This window comes from Sturnus vulgaris, chromosome 15 (assembly GCF_052056855.1).
Source record: "Sturnus vulgaris isolate bStuVul1 chromosome 15, bStuVul1.hap1, whole genome shotgun sequence".
NCBI classification, from domain to species: domain Eukaryota; kingdom Metazoa; phylum Chordata; class Aves; order Passeriformes; family Sturnidae; genus Sturnus; species Sturnus vulgaris.
The window spans coordinates 8,001,611-8,022,558 of NC_142257.1; the positions used below are offsets into that span (position 1 = coordinate 8,001,611).

The 20,948-nt window shown below is 43.9% G+C and overlaps 4 protein-coding genes across 16 annotated transcripts in view; 3 read left to right on the plus strand and 1 right to left on the minus strand.

Annotated features, from left to right (window-relative positions):
* PHYKPL (5-phosphohydroxy-L-lysine phospho-lyase) overlaps positions 1 to 1,620 on the plus strand; it is a 9,513-nt gene extending 7,893 nt beyond the window's left edge. The window contains exon 13 of the mRNA XM_014883384.2: positions 373 to 1,620. The gene's annotated coding sequence lies outside the window, so the exon portion shown is untranslated. The remainder of the gene's footprint in view (positions 1 to 372) is intronic.
* HNRNPAB (heterogeneous nuclear ribonucleoprotein A/B) overlaps positions 1 to 9,696 on the minus strand; it is a 24,798-nt gene extending 15,102 nt beyond the window's left edge. For 2 of the 9 annotated variants that reach the window (XM_014883388.2, XM_088173672.1), the window contains exons 1-8: positions 9,522 to 9,695; positions 9,112 to 9,405; positions 6,066 to 6,234; positions 5,823 to 5,981; positions 5,280 to 5,411; positions 3,522 to 3,630; positions 3,276 to 3,428; positions 3,113 to 3,197 (exon numbers count right to left, since the gene is read on the minus strand). In XM_014883388.2, coding sequence (XP_014738874.1) covers positions 3,127 to 3,197; positions 3,276 to 3,428; positions 3,522 to 3,630; positions 5,280 to 5,411; positions 5,823 to 5,981; positions 6,066 to 6,234; positions 9,112 to 9,368 — 1,050 coding nt within the window. In that variant the 5' untranslated portion in view covers positions 9,369 to 9,405; positions 9,522 to 9,695 and the 3' untranslated portion in view covers positions 3,113 to 3,126. Of the gene's footprint in view, positions 1 to 2,532; positions 3,198 to 3,275; positions 3,429 to 3,521; positions 3,631 to 5,279; positions 5,412 to 5,822; positions 5,982 to 6,065; positions 6,235 to 9,111; positions 9,406 to 9,521 lie in introns of those variants that run through there. The other 7 variants (XM_014883391.2, XM_088173673.1, XM_014883387.2 and 4 more) reach the window with 6 other exon arrangements.
* LOC148221973 (uncharacterized) lies at positions 9,367 to 15,983 on the plus strand. Its single transcript, XM_088174023.1, has 3 exons — positions 9,367 to 9,456; positions 9,828 to 10,098; positions 11,915 to 15,983. Exons 1-3 carry the CDS (start codon positions 9,367 to 9,369, stop codon positions 11,926 to 11,928), a joined length of 375 nt encoding a protein of 124 aa, XP_088030149.1. The 3' UTR covers positions 11,929 to 15,983.
* A 1,046-nt stretch (positions 15,984 to 17,029) lies between these two features.
* Positions 17,030 to 20,948, plus strand: part of NME5 (NME/NM23 family member 5) — a 28,158-nt gene continuing 24,239 nt past the window's right edge. For 3 of the 5 annotated variants that reach the window (XR_015806978.1, XR_015806979.1, XM_088173675.1), the window contains exons 1-4: positions 17,045 to 17,140; positions 18,160 to 18,485; positions 20,233 to 20,438; positions 20,823 to 20,923. Coding sequence is in view for 3 of the 5 variants with exons in the window: in XM_088173675.1 (XP_088029801.1) it covers positions 18,294 to 18,485; positions 20,233 to 20,438; positions 20,823 to 20,923 (499 nt within the window). In the remaining 2 variants the exon portion in view is untranslated. Of the gene's footprint in view, positions 17,141 to 18,159; positions 18,486 to 20,232; positions 20,439 to 20,822; positions 20,924 to 20,948 lie in introns of all 5 variants that reach the window. The other 2 variants (XM_014883397.2, XM_014883394.2) reach the window with 2 other exon arrangements.

Genomic DNA, 20,948 nt, shown 5'->3' on the forward strand with positions numbered 1-20,948 from the left:
ATATATTTATAATTCAGTGTAATATTAGTATAGCAGGCACAAGAAAAATGTGTTAATATTTTATTTAGCAAGTTAATGGAAAGACATACAGCTGTTTATACTACTTATTCTTAGGAACAGAAAGATTACTTAACAGTGCCAGTGCAAATTAGAGGCCTCATGACTTAATGTGCTTGTCTGTAATCTAAACTAAGCAAGAAAAATGCCTTTATTTTCTACAGGAAACCAAGAATGCAAAAAGCCTCTTACTAAGTACAGTACTAGTAAGACACTTACATATAATGTAAGCGAAAATGAGGCAATGAAGTAATTTCTTTTAATGATACTTTTACCAAAAAAAAAAAAAAAAATTACATTATTTTCTTTCCATAGGTTTCAAACAATGTTCAAGATCTACTACTAAGAAACATTATTCTACTATAATAATGCACATTTAATCTTCATCCTAGCATGTCTTAAGACCAGATAAGTCATCTTTGATTTTTCTGTTTTCATTTATCTTGTTTTTAGTAAAAGCTCTAGGAGAAATAAATTTTACAAGAGCTTGTCTCAACTCTGGCAGTGTGGAATTGGCTTTTATTTTAAACAGTATATCTAAAACTGATTATAAAGAAGGATCTTTCTAGTGGCCACTACAAAATACATTTTCTAAATGTATGCACTTTCTGGTTATGACTTCTTCAAATTAGGATGAGCCAAGGGGTGTTCTGATGTTTTTAAGTCTTCGGCTACCCATGCAACCACCATTTCAGGTGCCAGTACACCCCAGTCCTTCCCAGGCTCCTCTGACCACTTTCAGCAGCCAGTGTCAGAACAAGGTCCCTAAGTAGCACTATATTCAACTAACACTCTCAGCCATCAGGTTAAGTCAAAAACTTCAGCTCCAAATTCCTAACATCAAACGCACGAGGGACAGACAGCTGAGGGCTATGTCTCCCAAACAAGTCTGTCCTCGAGAAATATCCAAGTAGGATTAGTAAATTAACAGTAGATTACAGCCATAAGCGACAATCTTGTGTACAAGCCTTTACTTTTACCAGGCAGTTCTTTGTATCACAAACTTTTCATGCAAAGAAGAAAGGGAAAAGCCAGCTCTGCATTTAAGTACCAGTATCCTCAGTTTCTGCCTAAGGCCACATCACCTGTTAAAGAAGCATTACCTGAGCACATACTTAAAAAACCACCACAATAACATCAACTGACAAACTCTTGCTAGGACACTACTAGCCAGAAGGACTGCAGCACAATGGTTCTGGTATCATGCTGTTTTCCCACTGGAGGGCCAAGTGTTTGCTAGAAAAATATTCTGCTACCCCTTATTTCACAGAAAAACAGTATTTGAAGTATGTAATAAAAGTATTTAAGTTTTGAGACAGTAATACTTTTAAATACTGTACTCATTTGTTTCAGTGATCTGCTGTTTTTATTTGCAAATAAGTCCAGCTGTGAAGTTGTCAAATTAAAGATTAAAAATCTGATTTTTTTTTTTTTTTTTAATACTCGACTTCCACTTAACACCAGAAGAGTCTTACAGACTTCTAAATTTACAAGCAGGTTTTTCTTTTCAAGGACAGCCAGCAGGGAGCAGCAGATCATAGTCCATGCAGAAATAGCTGCATCCCTTGTTAAAAAAAACTGGAAAGGTCACAAGTAACATGTGTTTGTTTCTTGTCTGTGTTACTTGTTCAAAAAGAATTTGGTACAAGAAAAAAAATTGCCGTATTTTAGCTTTAAAAGGAGATTAAAAATTGAATTGATCACTGCAATGAAGATTAGACGTTTACTTTGTGCAGTAGAGCTCGCTACTTATATTCTGTCACAAGGCAGGCAAATCACATGACAGTTATTGCCTTAAAATAGCAGTAAACCAACAGTAAAGTCAAAAAAGGAGAGTATTTCTAGCTGGTCACTCATCTCTAGAGAAAGATGTTTTTTCCACCCACAACTGTAGTGGAAGTTCTTTTAGCCTTTTCTGTTAGACAAAAAGGCTGCAAAAATTCAGACTTTGCATTAGTAACTTAATGTCTGTCCAACCTGACTTTATATACGTCCTATCAACAACTTGCAGACAAATCTCAGACTCAAGACAGTGAAATATAAAGGAAGTGCAGCCAGCTTCTTGCACACTTCTTGGCTCCCCTCTCCTGCAGTTGCTGTCCAGACTCCCAAGCCCTACCTGAAACCTACATACAGCTCTGGCTCCTCCTAGCAGAGCCCTAAGCAGACACCACTACAGTTACTCTAAGCCTGTATACTTGCCTAGAGGATGATCCACCACCTCACCAGCACAGCCTCACCACAACTGGGACTTCTCACCTGAGCTCTCCTCCACAACCTCCAGGCAGAAATGACAGCAGGTTTTAGCTGTCACTTAACTGCAAGTGAGCACAACTACCAACACAGCCTTCTAGTTTTAAGATTAAAAACATGTAAGCACAACTCTTAATCTGTCAAGGTACTGCCATGAACTAAGTTCTGGGAACAGGATACTGGTGTTTTACTAACACATGAGCTGAAGAATGGCACAAGACACTAGATTACGCCTTTTTTATTTCAAAAGCTAGGATAGCGTCAATATCCATGTCATGGTGAATCAGAACACATGTAAAATACCTTACAATACATTAGATTCCAAAAAGGTACCAAAAAGTACAGTAAAATTAACACTTCCATTACAGGAAATGTATGACACAAAAACAATACAAAATAAAAAGGTGGAAAGTGACACTGGTTCCCTAAGATGCATCTCATTCTGTACAACTGGAGTAATGCAGAGTCCATAGTTAACTCCAAGAGGCAGTCCCTAGATGCAGAGCTGCAGCTTTAAGCAGACCCTCAAAATCAGTTTCAGTTTAACCTATTGATAAAATCATTAATTAATATCTTCAGCAATGCTGAAATTTATACACCACACTGTCTAAACAACTAGTTATTGGTAAGTAATAAACATGTAAAACATTTCCAGGGAGCTCTTCCAAGTAAGATGCACATTTAACAGGCCATAGAAATTTATTGTAAAGTTAAATTTGGTACAGAACTGAAGTATCCATCTACAGCATTGTATACAAAACCTATGCAGTCATTTTCCAAAAGAGACCATGCCACTGCATACCTGAATAAGTTTGATCAATATGGCTTGTAGTTATTCTGATGACCACCACGTCTTGGTGTCTTCCCATAATTTGCACTGCCTTGACCTATGAACAAGAGAACAAATGCATTAAACTGCTAATTAGTTATGTTTGCTTATACCCAATACAGTTCTCTTTACTTACTGTAATCATAGCCTGGTCCATATCCATAATACCCATATCCTGAATAATCATAGCCTCCATAGCCACCATAACCTTGCTGATAGCCGTATCCTTGATTCCCATAACCCTGGTTCCAGTAATTGCCATAACCTTGATTCCAATTTTGACTTTGAGCTATAGAAGGGAAAACCATCCACAAAATCCCATTTTAGTACACACAACTTATTTAGAATGTGTCCATACTAAAGTAGTGTGTGTGGTACTTACCGCCGCCTCTTCCACCTCTGCCTCTTCCTCCATAGCTACCTCTTCCTCCACCACTACTGAACTGTTGCTGCTGGTACACTTCTTTTGGCTGTGCTACCTTAATCTCACACTGCAAATAAAAAACAAGGAAGAGTATGTAAAGTCTCTCAGAGTGGCATTGTCCAACCTGAGCACCTGGAGAAGCCAGAGGTTTCTCTGGAGGCAAAGGAGGTGTACGTGCTGTGCTCCTGGTCAGGTGAGCAGCACTAGTGCATATGCAGGGGCATCTGATTTATTGTGCCACCTGGGCAAAGGTAAGTCACTGTCAGCCTTTCCAAGAGGCCACTGCTTTCAAGGCATTTTATCCTGCCTATTCCCTACCATCAATTTCACACCATGGAAGAGGTGCTGAAGCCACCTCTCCTGTAGCAGACACAAGGCTGCTCTCTCACCTGGCACAACCTCCAAGACAAGGCTGTTGCCATCAGACTGCTTCACCTGACATGCACTGAATGTATAAGGTTCTGAGAAATACACCAGAACGACTTTTCCTGGCAGTCATTGTACACCCTACGTACTGTGTATGTGGATGGACTGTACCATATCCCTACCAATGCCTGAAATCGCCATTTTAAAATACTAACAGGTAAAACCAACCAGAACTGACATTTCCAAGACAGGTTCCCAGGCTGCAGTTCAAGCTGTCAGCCAACTGCCAAGTTCCTGAAACTGTGCACAGTCCAAGATCAGAGCTACTACTTCTGCAAAAGGAACAACAGCACCTGAGCAAGTCTGGCTTTGAGTTCTTCACCATAGGACCTTTAAGGTAATCTACTTTTTATTATCTATGGCTGTAACACAAAAACTAGTCACAGGTATGATACAGAAATTTCTCAGCTCTCTTAGCATTTAGGCATTCATCTCTCCTGAAAACAAAGTTCACTGCTAACCAGTGACTTTCCCACTGCATTAAGTTTGCCAAAATTTGTTCTGTATTGTGTCAAGACTAGTCTTAAACCAAATGCAATCCAAGTCAGTGTCAGACAGTATGATCCAGTGTAACAGCGCTCTGAAGTTTTGTGGTCAGCACTGGCCTCAGAACAAGGGAACAGGGACACCTCGAACCAGTACACATCATTTGCCTCCAGACTCTCTTTACTTGCTGACCCATGAGCCTCTCTCCATTAGCTATTCCCTCAGATGAGCAATCACCTGGTCAGAGCATTTCACACCACCCTTACAGTAGTTCCCATAACCAGCTGACCAGGCACAAGCTTCCATAAGTGTACATTCACTCCCTGGATCCTTGTATTGGTACAAGGTTTTGATAGCATGGGGGCTGCAGGAAGGGGCTTCAGAAAGAAAGCAGAAGCTGGCCCTCAGCAGACAGAGTCAGTTTCAGCCAGATGCTTACAAAGTTAAGCATCTGCAAGGTTTTAATTTATTCAAGTGCTCTGTGCTGAAAATAGACATCTACCTGTTGAAATGGCTTACATTGCTACACTGATGCATAAGCTAAATCCTCCACATGTATTTAATGAATGCAATTAGATACTTGACAAAAAAGGCCCTAAAATACAGCAACGAAAGCCACAAGTATTGTCAAAGAGCCTTGGTAGCCTCTGTGACAGAACTTATGGCAAAACACCACTTTGGTAAACTTCAGGCTGTCCTTATTGTAAAGTGGTACTTTGACACAAGAGGCCCACAAAAACCTTTTTAGTTTATCGATGTAGCAGTATTATCCTTGGACAAAGAGTTACAAGTCAGAGTTTCTACCTTGCTTCCACTGACGTTATGGAATTTCTTCTCCAAAACCTTCTTCACTGGATCCTCTTCCTTAAAAGTGATGAACACAAACCCCCTCCTTTTGTTGGTCTTTGGATCCATTGGCAGTTCAATTGCTTCAATCTGAAGATATGAAATACTATTTTCAGACTCATATTTTAAATGAGCAGTTAGATGAACAGAAATTGGGGCAGCAAAACTGTAAATGTTCTCTTTATGCATATTATGCAACACCAAAGTTGCAAGCCTTTCTATAACACTAGCTTTCAGATCAGAGATTTCAATTTTACAACTCTTCAAACTGATTTTAACATCAGTTAAAATGCTTTGAGTTAAAGACAAGGGTATCTAACTAGCAATGGAAGCACCTAGTGCAGCAAGTGCCACCTTTGCTCTCAAGTTGGGAAACTTCTGGATGTTACAGACTGCTTGATACATCTGAAGTTAACTTACTCTGAAACTTGAAAATTACTAATAAACTGAACAGCAAGTGGAAACTATGCTTTCAGAGTTTAATAAGGTACCATTACACACCTCTCCAAACTCTCCAAAGTATTCCCTGATTTTCTCTTCTGTGGCTTCTGGGTTTAGTCCACCAACAAATATTTTCTTCACTGGATCCTTTTTCATTGCCATGGCCTTCTTGGGATCAATTAGTCGTCCATCTAGTCTGTGTTCTTTCTGTTCCAGAACCTAAAAGACAGTTTGGTGTGATTAACTTGAGCTGAAAAGTTTCCCCTGGAAGTCAAAGATCTAAAATATGAAGCTTAAATTCACCTTTTCAACACTCCCAGGTTCTTTGAAGAGAATAAATCCAAAACCTCTGGATCTTCCTGTGTTAGGGTCCATCTTTATCGTACAGTCGGTTACCTCACCAAATCTGGCGAAATAATCTTTCAAGTCTTTTTTGCTTGTATCCCAACTGAGGCCACCAACAAACATCTTCCTGAAATTTCAAGGAGAGAAGAGCAATTCAGATTCAGGAAGCACTGGAGAAAAGCACATGCAGTAAGATGCTCAGTGGTACACACCTCAGCAGCATTGTCAGAACAGGACCAACTGTTCTGAGTGCAACACCTGCATCTCGTCAAAGGCTGCTGATATTACAGGGGTGCACAAGGGGGGCTCTCCCCCCTCTTTTTGAGGAAATGCCACAATGCATCCTGCCATTTATTAAGAGGATATAAGAAATAGCAGAATAGCCTGAAATATTCCTTGTTAGTAATTATTCTATAATTTGCAAAAAGCAGTTTTGATTACCAAGTACTCCCAACTCAGTTTTTGCAAGGAACTTAGGATCATTCCTACTGCTCTGAAAGCATTCAGCAAACAATAAGGTATCATAAGCAAAGTATTTGAGCTGAGGTTTTAGTTAAACAGCTGTAAAAATTTTAGTCCAGGTATCTGTGACCTCCAGTAAGTCACATACAACAGATGGGACTTTGGACCTGCCTTAACTACCATGTTGTGCACTTCTTCCTGCTTAGTTACTGACTCTAGCTCTGTCTTCATCAGTACTACAGGTGTCTCTCCATTCTCAGTCTTTAATTCCAAGTAGGCAGATACAGTTCTTCTCTGCCCACTTTCCCATACAAAACATCGAAGGAGGATATCTAGCTCAAAACATCGAAGGAGGATATCTAGCTCAAAGAACTAAATTCGAGGTACAATACAGAAGTGAAGCTAACAAAAACAGCGATAGCAGGCAATAAGGCATTTTTCAAATTCTTCACTTCTAATGAAAACATTAATAATATGGCTACATTTTCTATTTTCATCGTTTCCAAGGTAACAAACTAAGCTTTTGAAAGCATTCAAGCCTTTTTATCTAACTATAGACTGAAGCAGTTTAAGTTGTCATTACTCTTGTTTGGAGGCAACCTAGATTAGCACTAGAATGTAGCAACACTTCAGAAATTAAACTATGCTTAAATAAAATTGGCTTTTGGTGTTTATGTGTAACTTCGCAAAAATCGGCATCTCTTTATGTTCCAGAGGCAATGGGGGGGAACCTTATGGGGGTTTTGCCCTTTTTTAAGCTGGGTGAAAACCATACCCTTTATCGGCTGAAGCCAAGGTTTCCCCGCGGACCAAGCTGTGTACTCTTGCTGAGTGCAGCAGGAAGCACCAGGCCCAAGTGAAGTGTGTGCTTCCTGCAGCCATTACAGCAGAGCCTTGCAGGAACAGCCGTACCAAATTTATTAAGCCAGGTCAAAGAAAGGGGCTTGGGGGACACCTTCCCATCCCAACAGCTGCCGTGGCTGCTCTAACCTGTATGGATGGACAGTGGCTCTCCTGCATTCTGTATCGCTGACCACACTTACAGAACAATCAAGAGATTGGGGGATTACAGGAATTTGTCTGGAGGCAGCTTTGGCTGCTTTATAGCATTGGGTTGGAACTGTGGCATTGCCACATGCTAAACTCACCTCTTACCGCAGCAGCATGAGTTACACTTTGCAATTTGCAGTGCTTTGTTTTCTAACTGGAAAAACTGATATCTAATTTAAGTAACACAATAATTAACACTTTTGAACCTTTGAAACTAAGACAAAATTCTGGTATTTGGCTTTCCCTTCAAAGACCACATAAACTGGACAACTACACCCTTAACACGCAGTCATTTTTCCCTCCTGAGTGTATTAGTGCAGCTAAATTGAAGCTTATTTTAGCTTTTAACAAAACATTGTAGAATCAGTGCCTTGAACAGCACGACATTTTTCACATAGGTCAATCCCTCTGAATAACTGCTTTTCTAAGAAGCTTCATTTCATACCAGTTTGGGGCTCAAGCTTGTCACCTCCTGTTCAGGGAAGGAAAAGACTACCACCTTTTTTTCAGCACAGAATACTAGAAATAGTAAAGAAAAAGTCCTACATAGCTAAAAGGCTGGATTCTCAATTCTTTTAGTGTCTGCAAAAAGTACATCTGGCCGCAGCTTGAGGGAAGCTTGGGCAAGTGTTACTCGTTGCTTTATAGTCAAAAATCTATTACATTGGCTTTAGCTCTCCGTTTAACCTGACAGATCTGACCCTCTGCTTCAGAGCTCAGCGGTAACAAAGGGAGTGCCAATTAAATACATGGGGTAGCCTGAATAACAAAGACCTGCTTGAGAAATAGCCAGGTAATGTTCATGTTAAGTATGTGTATTTATGAGCAGATCAACTATGATAGGAAAGAAATTCTTCTTGTATGCACAAGGCTTCCACTACCAAAGCACAGCGAAACTACACCGGCTCCTCCAAAAATCCTTTGCAAGACTTAGGGCATCTTCTGACAATGCTGCAAAGTAGCACACCAAAATTGCTCTTACCGATTTAAACACACCGCGCATCGTCTCAATCGTGCTGATTTATCCTTTACTTCCCTAAAAAATATTTAGCTTACACCGCGCTACCTTCCAAGGCCAGGATTATTTTTATGTGCCTTACACAAAACACGTTCACATTTACATCGACGCCGGTGGCGATGGGCCATGCGATCCCCACAAAGTTTCAACCAGCCCCCCTCCCCCAACAGAGAGCAACTCCTTCCATCCGCCCCTTTCGCTAAAGAGGAAAAGGATGAAGAAAACGCGGGAGAGGTAAATCCCCTTCCATTTTACAGCGTGAGACGGCAGCAGCCCCGCTCGGCGCCCCTCCCCCAGCCGCCACATGGCGCCAACAAAAGGCAGCGCCAGAACAAAGGAAGCGCTGGTGCTGCAGGGCCCCGGCTCGGCGGGGCCGCTCCCGCCGCCCTCCCCGCCCGGCCGAGCGGGACCAGGGGCGCTGCCGCCGCAGGGCCGCGCCGGGCCCGGCGCTCCGCACATGGCGCCCGCGCTTACCCCGCATCCTCCTCGTTCTTGCTGGCGTTGATTTGGTCGCCCTCAGCCCCATTCTGGCTGGCGGCCGTGCCCGCTGTTCCCGCCGCTGGGCCGGCTCCCGCCGCCGCCGCCGCCGCTCCCGCTGCTCCTGCCGCTCCCGCCGCTGCCGCCGCCGCCGGAGCCCCGCCGGTCTCGGCCTGCTGCTCCCCGGCGCTCTCGGCCGCTTCGTGCCCGTTCTGGGTAGCGCCGGCCGCCAGCTGCTGCTCCGCTTCCGACATGGTGCCCCGTCCGCAGAGGGAGAGGGACGCGAGGCGCCTGCGAGAGACCAGCGCGGGTCAGCGCGGCGGCTCCTCCCCGGCCGGGCCGGTCTGATCCGGTCGGCTCACACCCCTCCCCCTTCCCGCCGCCGCCGCCATCCCCTTCGTACTCACTTTTAAAATCCGCTCCCGATAAAATCCGGGCCGACCGAAGTCCAACTAAAATTGCCCCGGCGCTGGTGCTGGAGCCGATCCCGCTCTCCGCGGCTGCTCCGCACCGGCCCCGCCGCCACCACCGCCTCCCCCTCAGACACGTACTCGGGCCCGCGCCCGCGACGCGTGGCCGCCTTTATACCACCGGAGCCTGCGTCACACCGCAACAAGGCGCGTTCTGGTTGGGCGTTGCCGCCTGTCACTCAGGGGGTTCCGCTCTCGCTACTGGCTGCCCTGCCGGGGCAGTGGGCGGGGCCGCGCTGAGAGAGCGGGAGAGGCGGGACCGGGAGTCGCCGGCGGGGTCGGGACAGCCCTGGGCGGGATCGGGATCGGGATCGGGATCGGGATCGGGATCGGGATCGGGATCGGGATCGGGATCGGGATCGGGATCGGGATCGGGATCGGGATCGGGGCTGCGCTCCCAACATGGTCCGTGATTCGGTCGTGGTGGATCCGGGCCCACGAGTTCCGCACGGGGACGTTCGGCTGCGGCTGGGGCGCTGTATTTACTTGGAGTGCCGCCCTGGTTTAGCTCGAGGTGTGTTACGGGCACTGAGTCAGTTACTCCAGGACGAGAAGTTTGCTTAATGTTTCCAGCTCTGCTGGTTTTGCAACCGAGAGGGGCCAGAGTTTGTTGTTTTTAAACTTAGATTTGGATATTACATAACTCGGGGAGCTGGAGCGCTGAGCACGTGCCCGGGCCTTAATTCCTTTTGCCCAAGGATATATCAACCTTGTTGGCAAAGTTGTGGGTGAGAAGTCCAGAAGACAACTGCTCCTTGTAAAGAAATATTGTTGTACTGTATACAGTTCCTAATGTCACATTTGTCCATGCCAAAGGGGCAGATTTTGCCTTCTAGATATATAGGTAAAGCTTACACATCTTTTAAAAAAGCCTAAAAGTTAAGCCCTTTGCTTGTGGGCAAAAAGTAATAATTATTACCTAACTTACTGCAGTAATGAGTGCACGCGTTATTGCTCCACCCTCTGTCAAATATGGCTTGTGGCTCAACTTTCATCCGCTGTTAAAACTCTGGAGTGCCCACAGCCAATTGTGAATACAAATAGTGGCAAAACATTTGGTTAAGTGATCTGGTCTGGGATCTGGTTTGGATCATGAACCATCCTTCAGCTGAACTGCTTTTAGGACAGTTTTCATCCTAAATACAGCTGGTCAGAATTCATCTTTAGGGATGCCTGTCTTAGCATAGGCTACTGACAGGGTATGCTATACAACCAAAACTTCAGGCTGAACTTTGTAAAAAAATGTTCTATGAAGTCAGGACAGTAAAGGCAGTAGAAAGAGCAGGGCCAGTACACTTAAAAGTTGTAATGTCCTCAAGACAGGTTGTAGATGTTGGCTGATAGAGATGTTCATCTTTATAAGAATATTGTTTTCTTGTATTGAACTTTAAATAGACTGTTAGAAGCAAAGAATTTTTTACAAGATACCATAATTTATACCATGTCAGAGCTTACCCTACATCCAGCAAGGGGGCTTCTTGTGATTACAGCCATCTAAGCCACTGTCTCACCTAAGTGCATTCCCTTACCTTGTACTGATAGCCTGCCTAATGGGAAAATACCACACATTAGTTTAAGTCACAGGGAACCAAGGCCACACTGAGGCTTGCAGGTTGCACGGCTGAAATGGTGAATGCCACTGACCAGGTTCCTCTTTTTGCAGACTTTTGTGTATGGAGCTGTGGTAGGTGACTGCAGAAATACATCTGTGCTGAAGTAACAAGTTTACAGACCAGCACCTGAGAGTAAACTGAAATTTGCAGCACTTTGCATGGGTGTGTCAGGCTCAGTTGATAGACATAATCTGAGTGCTTTGGATTATATATTTATAACTTCATTTTCTTGGAAGATTCACTGCCCATAACATCTGCTTTGTATGTCATCAAGTCTTGCTAAAAACATGAATGATTTTCATCCCATTAGGATTTCTACATATATTTCCCTTTACTTTCTCCTCTCTTTTTATTTCTCCAGTTCTCTTTTCTGATATGCTGAACCTGTCCCATCCTTCCCTACCACTGGCACTTTGTCAGGTGTTTCCCTGTTTCCACTAAACAGTGCTTTCTTTAAGGCCGTGCTCATTTCCATTTCCTGCCCATTTCTCCTGGTCAGGTCCTTCTCAATCTCCCATCCTGGCAATTCCAAACAGCAGGCCCCAACTGGCAGAGTTCTTTGTGATTCCCAGTTGCCACATGCTAATGGCTGTTTGATTAAACCTTTTGTGTCCCATATCCAAGAGCGGGATAATGATGTGGTTGTAGACTGGCTAACCAGCCTGGTTTGAGAACTGTGACTGGCACAACTAACAAACTCATTCGTTATGCATCTAGACATCAAGGACTGAGAAACTTGAGAATATGGGCCATTGTGATTATGTTTTGTCTCACCAAGCCTCATCATGCCACAGGTAATTTTAAAGAATTCTTCTAGGCTGTGACTTGGATTTTGGTCTTGCTTTTCACTTTCCACTCAAAGCCTGTGGTTAATCAAAGAAAAATACACATTTATCTTCTTAAGTGGTAATTCTCCCTATATGACATATTTACTGCTCAGAAAAAAAACCCAAAAAGCTATCACTGCCATTTTTTAATCCTGTAGTTGCTATGTTTATGCATGGTGTTGACTAAAATTCCACTGAACTTTACTTGCACATGGGCTTTCTGATCTTGAGTCTAATTCTGCTGTTCTATCAAGCAGTTTATGCCAAGCCTCACCTTTGCTGTCTGTTCATATGAGTTTTGTACCACACCTGTCTTCATTACCTCCTTCTTTTTCTTGGTCATCCTCTCCATTTGCATTTCTTCATTATTTCCCTTCTATTGACTTTTCCAGCTTATATTCTGAAAAAGGAAGAAAACCAAAACAACAAAAAAAACAGAGAGAGAGAAACAACATATCATCCACTGCCTTGAAACTTGGTGTAATTTCTGTTTCCTGCATCCTATGCCTGTCTTGTCTAATTTGATTGTAAGCATCTCAGGTCACAGACTGCCTACTCTATACCAAACACCATGCTATAGGAAGCTTCTGTCTGAGTTAGTCTTTATGCATAGCATAAGTAAATACATTTTATTAATGATAATAACAACTATGCAAGTAATCCCATATATTTTAATAATGGGATTGAATGTAATGGCTCAGAATAAATATGGCAAAAAGGATTCCTTATGCTACAGGAAATTAAGATGAATAGAAGATGGCTTTGAGTAGGCATTGACAATATATCTTTAAAAAGCCTTATGTAACCAATTGCCTCTTTTAATTTGATAGATAAAATATTGGTTTATTCATACATTCATTTCTTCATTGTGGTAGGATCACAGTGACTACTTATCTCTGAGCTTGGTGGCCTCAGGCATAATCCAAGCCAGTATTATGTTAAACATTGGGTAGAACAATGAAGCAGCAAACACATGCAAGTATTTGTGCTCTAGACTTTAGATGAAAGCCTGATATCTATATGCAGTATTTCTATAAAATGTCTGTATATAGATGAGGAGGAGCTTTATAGGAAATAAGTTGTCAGCCCCAACATCTACAGGTATTCAACAGGAGCTTATCCTAAGCAACAAGCTGGGATAAAGCAGGAAGTGCAGAAAGTGCAGAAGTGGAATTCCGTTGTAGGGCTGGCAGAAAACAGGAGTTGTCTTTACAGAGTGAAACAAAAGGTACATTGGGATGTTGAGCTGTGAGCTTGGAGGGAAGGGAGGAGAGTCAAGGACAGTGCTCACAAGTGCTCCTGCAGAAAAAGGAAAGAAACACAAGGGAAGAAGGGACTAAAAAGCCAATCTGAAACAGTGACTAGAGAAGCGAAAAGAGGATAAATTCCAAACCTAAGCTAAGACATGAGCTAGATATGCTAAATGTGACTGAAGGGCAAACAAGAGATTGGTTTAAGATGGATTGAGAAGCTTTCAGATGATGAGAGAAAGCAAAACCAAGTTGGAAGGTGATTTAGGGTAGAACCCAGCAAGAGAAGAAGAGATGTGACTGGAAGAATCTGTGAGGTGACAAGAGGCACTTATACCAAAAGTACTTTTTTTCTTTTTTTTTCTTTTTTTTTTTTTTAATTTTCCTAATGGTAAAAGAGACAAGCACATCTCTGTGGGTGCTAGGAATCAGAGCAGACTGAATAACTAAAGCTGTGAGCTGTGAACAAATGAAGGAGTGAGTGTTTGGAAGATCAGGAAATGAAATGGGGTGAAGTTATCAGGGCAAGTGATGGAGTTACAGAAGACATGTTGATAAGCTTTTTGTTATTGCCACTTAGAGACTTGTTGACAGAGGAAGAATTAAGAGAGTATGTTATCGTTTTTATCTTTGCAGAAAATGGTGAGATAACAAGTAGAGGAAAACAGACAGGAAGGCCTGACAAGGGTTAAGCAGCAGCAATGAAAAGCTCACTGGAATTACAATAGTGCAGATGAGCTGCAGAAGAATTGTTTAGTTGTGAGAAGGCAGAAATGGAGGAGAGAGCAGGCGTGTGGGAGAGGAAGTTGCCTTGATCACAGGATTTCCGTCAGAGACACTCTGCACTGGAAGAGCAAGCATGGGTGGAGCAAGCAGTGAAGGTAAGGTGGTGCTGTGGGTAGGTATGGCAGTTCATCATGAAAAGATATAAAGGAAAGAGAACCCATGGTGGATGACAGTTGTATGTGTGGTAAGTGTATAGTTAGAACATTGCTACTGAAGCAAACACATTTTTCTTTACTTAACATCAAAATGCAAACAAAGCTAAAAGATGTGCAAGATTAATTTTTAATCAGTTTTACTACTTGGTATTACTTCTTTAGCTTTTCTTCACTTATTTTCATCATTCTGTTTTTCTTGCCTTCCTTTGTAACAGTCTGCAAGACATTAAGTTTTGCACCTTCTTGCACTATCAGAGGACAAAGCTCTGAAATAGTATTTTCCCTTAAAATATTACTTATCTGGTGTTGGATGTAAGTGCACCTGCAGCCACAATCTTTTGGTGTTATAGTCCATGCCAGCTAAAAATAAGTGAGACAACTAAGGCTTGTTAAACCGCTTAACAGATAAGATACCACAACCAGGCTATGCCCTGAGCAGTGTTCAGAACCACAATGGTTAATTTAATTGTAATTATAATTTTCCTTTGTTTGTTTGTTTGTTTTTTCCTAAAAGCACATTGCTGCCTACAGAAGCTAGGGAAGATGCTTCAGACAAGACTTAGTTATCAGAAATATTATTTCAAGCACTATAAAGAAAATAAACATAATGATATTAATACATTGTTTCAAGGTCAGGTTTATGAAATCCAAGGCTTTAGAAGAAACGCGTGAGATTCTACTACTGTAGAACATCTTTGTTAGGGAGCACATAATGTTATTTTCTTTTAACATGTGGAGCCACTTTAAATTTGTGCTTCTGCATTATTAAACCATCGTGGGAAGTGCAGCAAGAGGAAGCCCGGGTAATTGGCTGCAGCTCCAGATGCAGCTGCTCGCTCATTGGAGAGAGGAGGATTCTCCCAGTACTAAAATTAGACCATCTCCGCCCTCCAGAAATGCTTCTGGAAACAGCGAGCGGGAGAAATTGTGACACAGCCCCAGGAGCCGTGGTGTGCAGGGAGCTGCACAGGGCTCTGCTCCTGGCCAAACTGCAGCCTCGGGGTGCACAGGAAGGTACTTTGGGGTTTATGTCCTGGGTGGCTGGAAAAAAAATGCACACAGTAAAGAAACTGCAAGAGATTCAAGTTAACAGTGAAACACAGATATTAAATTCACCATTTCTTATGTAATAATAATTCTGAAGTGTTCATGCAGGCAGAGGAAGCCTTTGAACTGCTAAATTTAAGCAAGGGCTGTCAGACTTGTGCTCATTGACTTTGAAAAGAAATGACTTGCTGAATTAACTCTGAACTAAACTAAAAAACTGATGGACTCTTTCTATCAGCATTTCTTAAAAAATAAAACATGTTTATCCATTATCTCTGTGAAGTTGCAGTGTTTACAATGCCTTCAAATGAAATATTGGATAAGGTATTTCTGTTAAAGAAACAAATGCCATGTGCCTGTGTTGTTGAAGGAAAGCCTGTATCTGAATTTGTCTTGTGCACTTGGAACCTTTATTTTTTAAGGTATATGAATAACAATGTCAGTCTTTGGTTTTAAAATATATTTCAAGTTGCTGCAGGGAAATAACTGCATATTTTTATTTCTTGTTTCTATGTTTATATTATTCACATCACTCACGAGAAAAATTAAGGCAAAATGGGGTTTTCTTGCACTAAAACCAGCTTTTGCTGTAAATTTGCTTTTTCCTCATCTAACCAGGGCACACAGTGTCAGCACCTCTGGCTCCACATCCTTGGGGTTTTTTGTCTTTTCTCCTTTACCTCTACTTTCAGTCTGATACCATTAAAATTTAAAGCCTGCATACCTGTGTTTTCTCTCTGTCCCTTTGTCAGTGCCATGTCAAGGCTTTGAGTGCAATATGCAGTTTTGGCTGAACTCAGCCGCGAGCCCCAGGTGTTCCAGCACCTCGGATCTCAGAGTTTTATGTGAGGACACGGTGAGGCGAGGGGACGAGGCGCAGGGAGAGAGAGGAGCAGGGCGGCAGAGCCAGCTCCGGAGTTATCGGGGCCGTTCACCAGCCCACACCCCGATAGCGCGGGGCCCGCTGGCCCGGCTCCGTCCCAGGAGCGCCGGTAAACAAGGACGGGAGGGGACACCGGGGCACCCGCGCCCCGGCTGCCGGGCACTATGGGTCATGCTGCATGGACAGTGGCTGCTGCACAGCCAGCTCCTGCCAGATCGCTGGAGATAGGGCATGTGGAGGGAGCAAACGCATTGGCACCACGGGGGTAAAATTTGGGGAAAATCCCCAGAGAATGCGGCTTCCCAACTCTGCTTTATGCCCAGCTCATCATGGTTTAATGCACAAAACGGTGAAGGTTTCCTACTCGTTACGTCTTTTTGCCATAAACGTGGAGTGGCACCTGGTAGCCGCTGTAATTCCCTCGCAATGCTGAGAGGCACCATTAGGGAGCTGTGGTTCGGGTCAGTGCTCCGGGTGTGCCGGGAGCTCCCGCCCCGCCGCCGCTGCTCCCGCGCGTCCACAGGAAACCTCCCCACAAACACTGATGACCTGGAAGGGCTGCTGTCTTTCCTATTATTTTTTTTCCCCGCTAATAAATCGCGCCACGTCGCTTCATGAGCGTTTGCTGTGAGCGCATGGCTCCCTCAGCAGTTCTGAGCGTGAGGTGAAACCCACATAAAGCTTTTATTGTCAGGGAAGAATGAGATTTTTGAGATGAGCCCTGGAGATGACGCCATTCCACCCTTTATTCCCGCACCACACGCGGAGCCCGTCCCGGGGCAGCCACGGTTCCCCGTTGTGTGCGCGGAGCCGTGAGGCGCACTGAGCCTCCGCCGCCATCACCGCGCCGCTCCCGGCCGCCATCTTTGTCCGGCCCCGCCGAGGCCCGCGGGCGCCATCTTGTGCCCGGGGCTGGCCCCGCCATCGCCCGGCAACGGCGGCGGGTGCGGCGGACTCCCGGAGGCCGGGGTAGCAAAGCCCGGCGGGGCCCCAAGGCAGGTGGATTTGGGGGGTTACGAGCGTACTTTGCAGCAGGGAGCAGGTTTTTGCTGCTAGGAAGGGTCTGCGTGTCTGTGTCTGGTCCAGGGCGGATGGAGAGAGCTGGGAGCCTGGGGACGGCGGGCAGTGGGCGAGGGAAGGGCTGCAGGTGCCATTGTGTGTAGCTCTCTGAGGTTCTGTCAGCATCCCCTGAGCATCCTGCGCTCGCAGTTCTCTCTAAAAGGTTGAGAGAGCTGAGGGTGTTCAGCCTGGAGAAAGGAAAGTTCCATGGAGATCTTCGACTTCCTCCCAGTGCCTAAGGGGGCTCCAAAAGAGCTGGAGAGGGACTTGGGACAAGGACAGGGAGAGGCAGGAAAAGGGGGAATGGCTTCCCACCTACAGAGGATAGGGTTAGATGGGATACAGGGAAACAGTTCTTGGTTGTGAGGGTGGTGAGGCTCTGGCACAGGTCGTCCATTGAGGCTGTAGCTGCTGCATCCCTGGAAGTGTTCAAGGCCAGGTTGGACGGGGTTTGGAGCAACCTGGGATAATGGAAGGTGTCCCTGCCCATAGCAGGGTGGATCTGCGTGGTCTTTAGGGCTCCTCCTGACCCAAAGCATTCTGTGATGAAAAGAAGGTTACAAATGGACACAGGTCTGTAGGAAACGCCCTCACTGGTTCCACCACTCTCAACACAATTCTGTGCTCTCAGCTTGCCAATGCAGCGACTCAGTCAGAAAACTGGCACTTTGTCTGGAGCCCATAAATACAGGAATTAAATAACCATTGAGAAATTACCCTGAGGCTTATGGTGGACCAGCTCCAAGTCATTAGTCCCGCACCACAGTCTTCATGTGTGAGGATACAGATTTGGGGTTTGAAGGAGCCCATGGTGGATGGAGGGTGTGAGAGCACAGGGAGCCCACATCAGGGTGTGTGATAATGCCTTTCTTTCCTCATACATTATCCAACTCAGTGAATAGTAACATTCATTTTTGGCCTTATTTTCCACAAAATGCCACTGCACTGAAAATAGGAATGTGAACTACAGGGTGCTAACAAGTGCAGAGAACATCTGACATGGATTTTGTGAGGTGGATGTGAACCTCTCTGTTCCTGGAATACACGGTGACTGCCACCGCAGGTGACTGTGCAGTAGACGAACTCCAAATGTCATGTGCTGATGTCTTTGCAGTACGAAAGGAGCAAGTGAATTCTAATTTAGAAGCCAGGATGGAGGTCTTAATGCCTGAACCTCAGATTTATGTGGAAAGAACTCTGGCTATCATCAAACCAGATATCATTGATAAAGAAGAAGAAATAGAGGATCTCATTCTCCGATCAGGATTCCACATCATTCAGGTAACAGGCTGTGCTCCAGAGAAAATAGCTGTAGTTTCTAGCAATTAAGCCAGTAACTAAAAGCTTGTGTGTCCAAAAATTCATGTTCTTCATGTCATCAGACATTGCTGCCAGATTCTGTAAAGAGGTGCTTCTTGGTGCATGGGATGGAACAGAGCAGACCAACTATTTTGCTGACTACAGGAAAACACAGACTTAGTTAATAAACTCCGATTTAGCAACCCTAGGAGCAGATGTGTGAACTTTCCAAGGCAGCTCTTTGGAGAGTGCATCATTCAGATCTCAGAAGATTTTGTGCGGTGTGCAAGTGGATATTAGAGAATTAATTGAATTCGATAGCTGGTCAGTTGCAGCCTAACAAATTTTTTGTTTCCGTTGTTTTAAACTGTTTTAAACAGTAAATAGACTATGAATATTGAAATGAGTTTATGAATATTTGAATATTCCCGGCCGGGCGGCCGCTGGGGGGCGCTGCGCCCTCGCGCCTGTGGGCGGCGGGGCCCCTCCCCCTCCTCTCCGAAATGTCTTGTTTTGTTTCGCTTTTTTCACTTCCTCCCTGGCCTGTCTGGTTGTTTTATTTATTTGTATTTATTACTTGTATTTATTTATTTATGGATCTCTTGGAGCTACTCCAGAAGAGGTCGTGAAGATGCTCCATGGCATGGAGCCCCTCTGTTCTAAAGCTGGGCTGGGAGAGCTGGCTAGAAGAAAAGGCACCAAGGAGATCTGAGAGCCCCTTCCAGTGCCTAAAGAGAACTGTGGGGGACTTTGGAAAAGAGCATGGAGTGGCAGGACAAGGGAGAATGGCTTTCTACTACCAGAGGGCAGGGTTAGATGGGACGTTGGGAAAAAATTCTTCACCATGAGGGTGGTGAGGCCCTGACACAAGTTGCCAGAGAAGCTGTGGCTGCCCCATTCCAGGAAGTGTTCAAAGCCAGGTTTGGGGTTTGAGCAACCTGGTCTAGTGGAGGGTGTCCCAGTCCGTGGTAGGGGGTTTGAAACAAGATGAGTTTTAAGACACCTTTCAACCCAAAACATTCCATGTTTCTATTGATTCAATACATATCGGAAGATGAGACAAATAGATCATTTATTTATGTAATGCAATGTGTTAGTAGAGTCTTCTGGTGTTTGCAGTGACTTTTGACACCAAAGTTACTAGGACTCTGAGTATATGGAACTCTTGTGTTGTATAAGTTTGAGCTCGAAGAATGCACTTTAAAATTTTTTCTTGACTACCCTATGGTTTTTGATAACCTCCCAAAGTTGTCCTGGTCCTGGCCACCTGCAGGCTAGGCAGCTATTGGGAGAGTCACAAAGCACTGAATGAAAAATAGAACAATTGCGTAATTAACACTGTGGACTGGAGAGAAACTTGTATAAAACATAGAACATTATGCTGCAGCAGCAGAGTAGTAAAATCCTGCCCTTCTGATGTTCTTCACTTTTTCTGTACAGTGCCCTATCATCTGGCAGTTAGAAAATGTTGTAGCTTGACTGGGCTAAAATCATATCTTACGCAAATGGGATGTTTCCTTAATTAAGTTTGAATACTTTTGCTCTTTGTTACTCTGTATCTCAAAGAGGATCGTATCTGGGTGAATCAGAGGAGTTTCAGAAATTACTCTGTGTTCTGCACTTGAAGATATGACTGCAGGAGAGGACTCTGTTCTGCCTTTTAATGCTCTAAGCTGTTTCAATGTAGCAAGCACTTTTAATTTTTTTTTTTGTCTTTTACGCTTTGTAGAAACGGAACCTCCAGTTAAGCCCAGAGCAATGTAGCAACTTCTACGCAGAACAATTTGGAAAAATGTTTTTTCCTAATTTAACAGCCTATATGAGTTCTGGTCCTATAGTTGCTATGGTTCTTGCTAGAAATTGTGCAGTCTCATACTGGAAGGAATTGCTTGGACCATCCAACAGCGTAAGAGCTAGAATAACTCACCCTCACAGGTAACTCACTGACTGGCCTTGGGCAAGTCAGTAGGATGTTGTCGTTCTTTTGATTGAGACCAGGATTCCTCCTCCTTTTGTGTTTTTTTTAAACTTTTAAAATTTTGTTTGTTTGTATAATACAGACACAGGCTTGTTATTTCTTCAGTTTTGTGCAACAGCTTTTCACTATTAAACAGTTTAGTATGCAAAGTTCACCTATTTTATGGGAATGCTGAGTGTATGAACATTAAGTTTTAGGTAGAAATTTCTTATGTTTAAAACAAAATCAAGCCAATGTCTTGTTAAGTAGTCCATATCTATTGCTTTTCTGTGCTCTCAGGCTGCAGAGACTTGGAAGGGATTTGCAGCTGCCCTTCAAGTAGTTATTTCCCTTGTTTTTAGCTTAAGAGCACTCTATGGGACTGATGAGTTGAGGAATGGGCTCCACGGCAGTCTCAGCATCTCCTCAGCAGAGAAAGAAATTCGATTCATATTTCCAGAAGGTAAAATGACACAGTTGGTTCATTG

Excerpts from the sequence above, each read along its gene's own strand:
- LOC148221973 (XM_088174023.1), top strand. The coding sequence starts at position 9,367 with ATGGTGCCCCGTCCGCAGAGGGAGAGGGACGCGAGGCGCCTGCGAGAG. Across the intron at positions 9,457-9,827 it reads GCTCCTCCCCGGCCGGGCCG|AGCGGGAGAGGCGGGACCGG; the intron begins GTCTGATCCGGT and ends CCGCGCTGAGAG.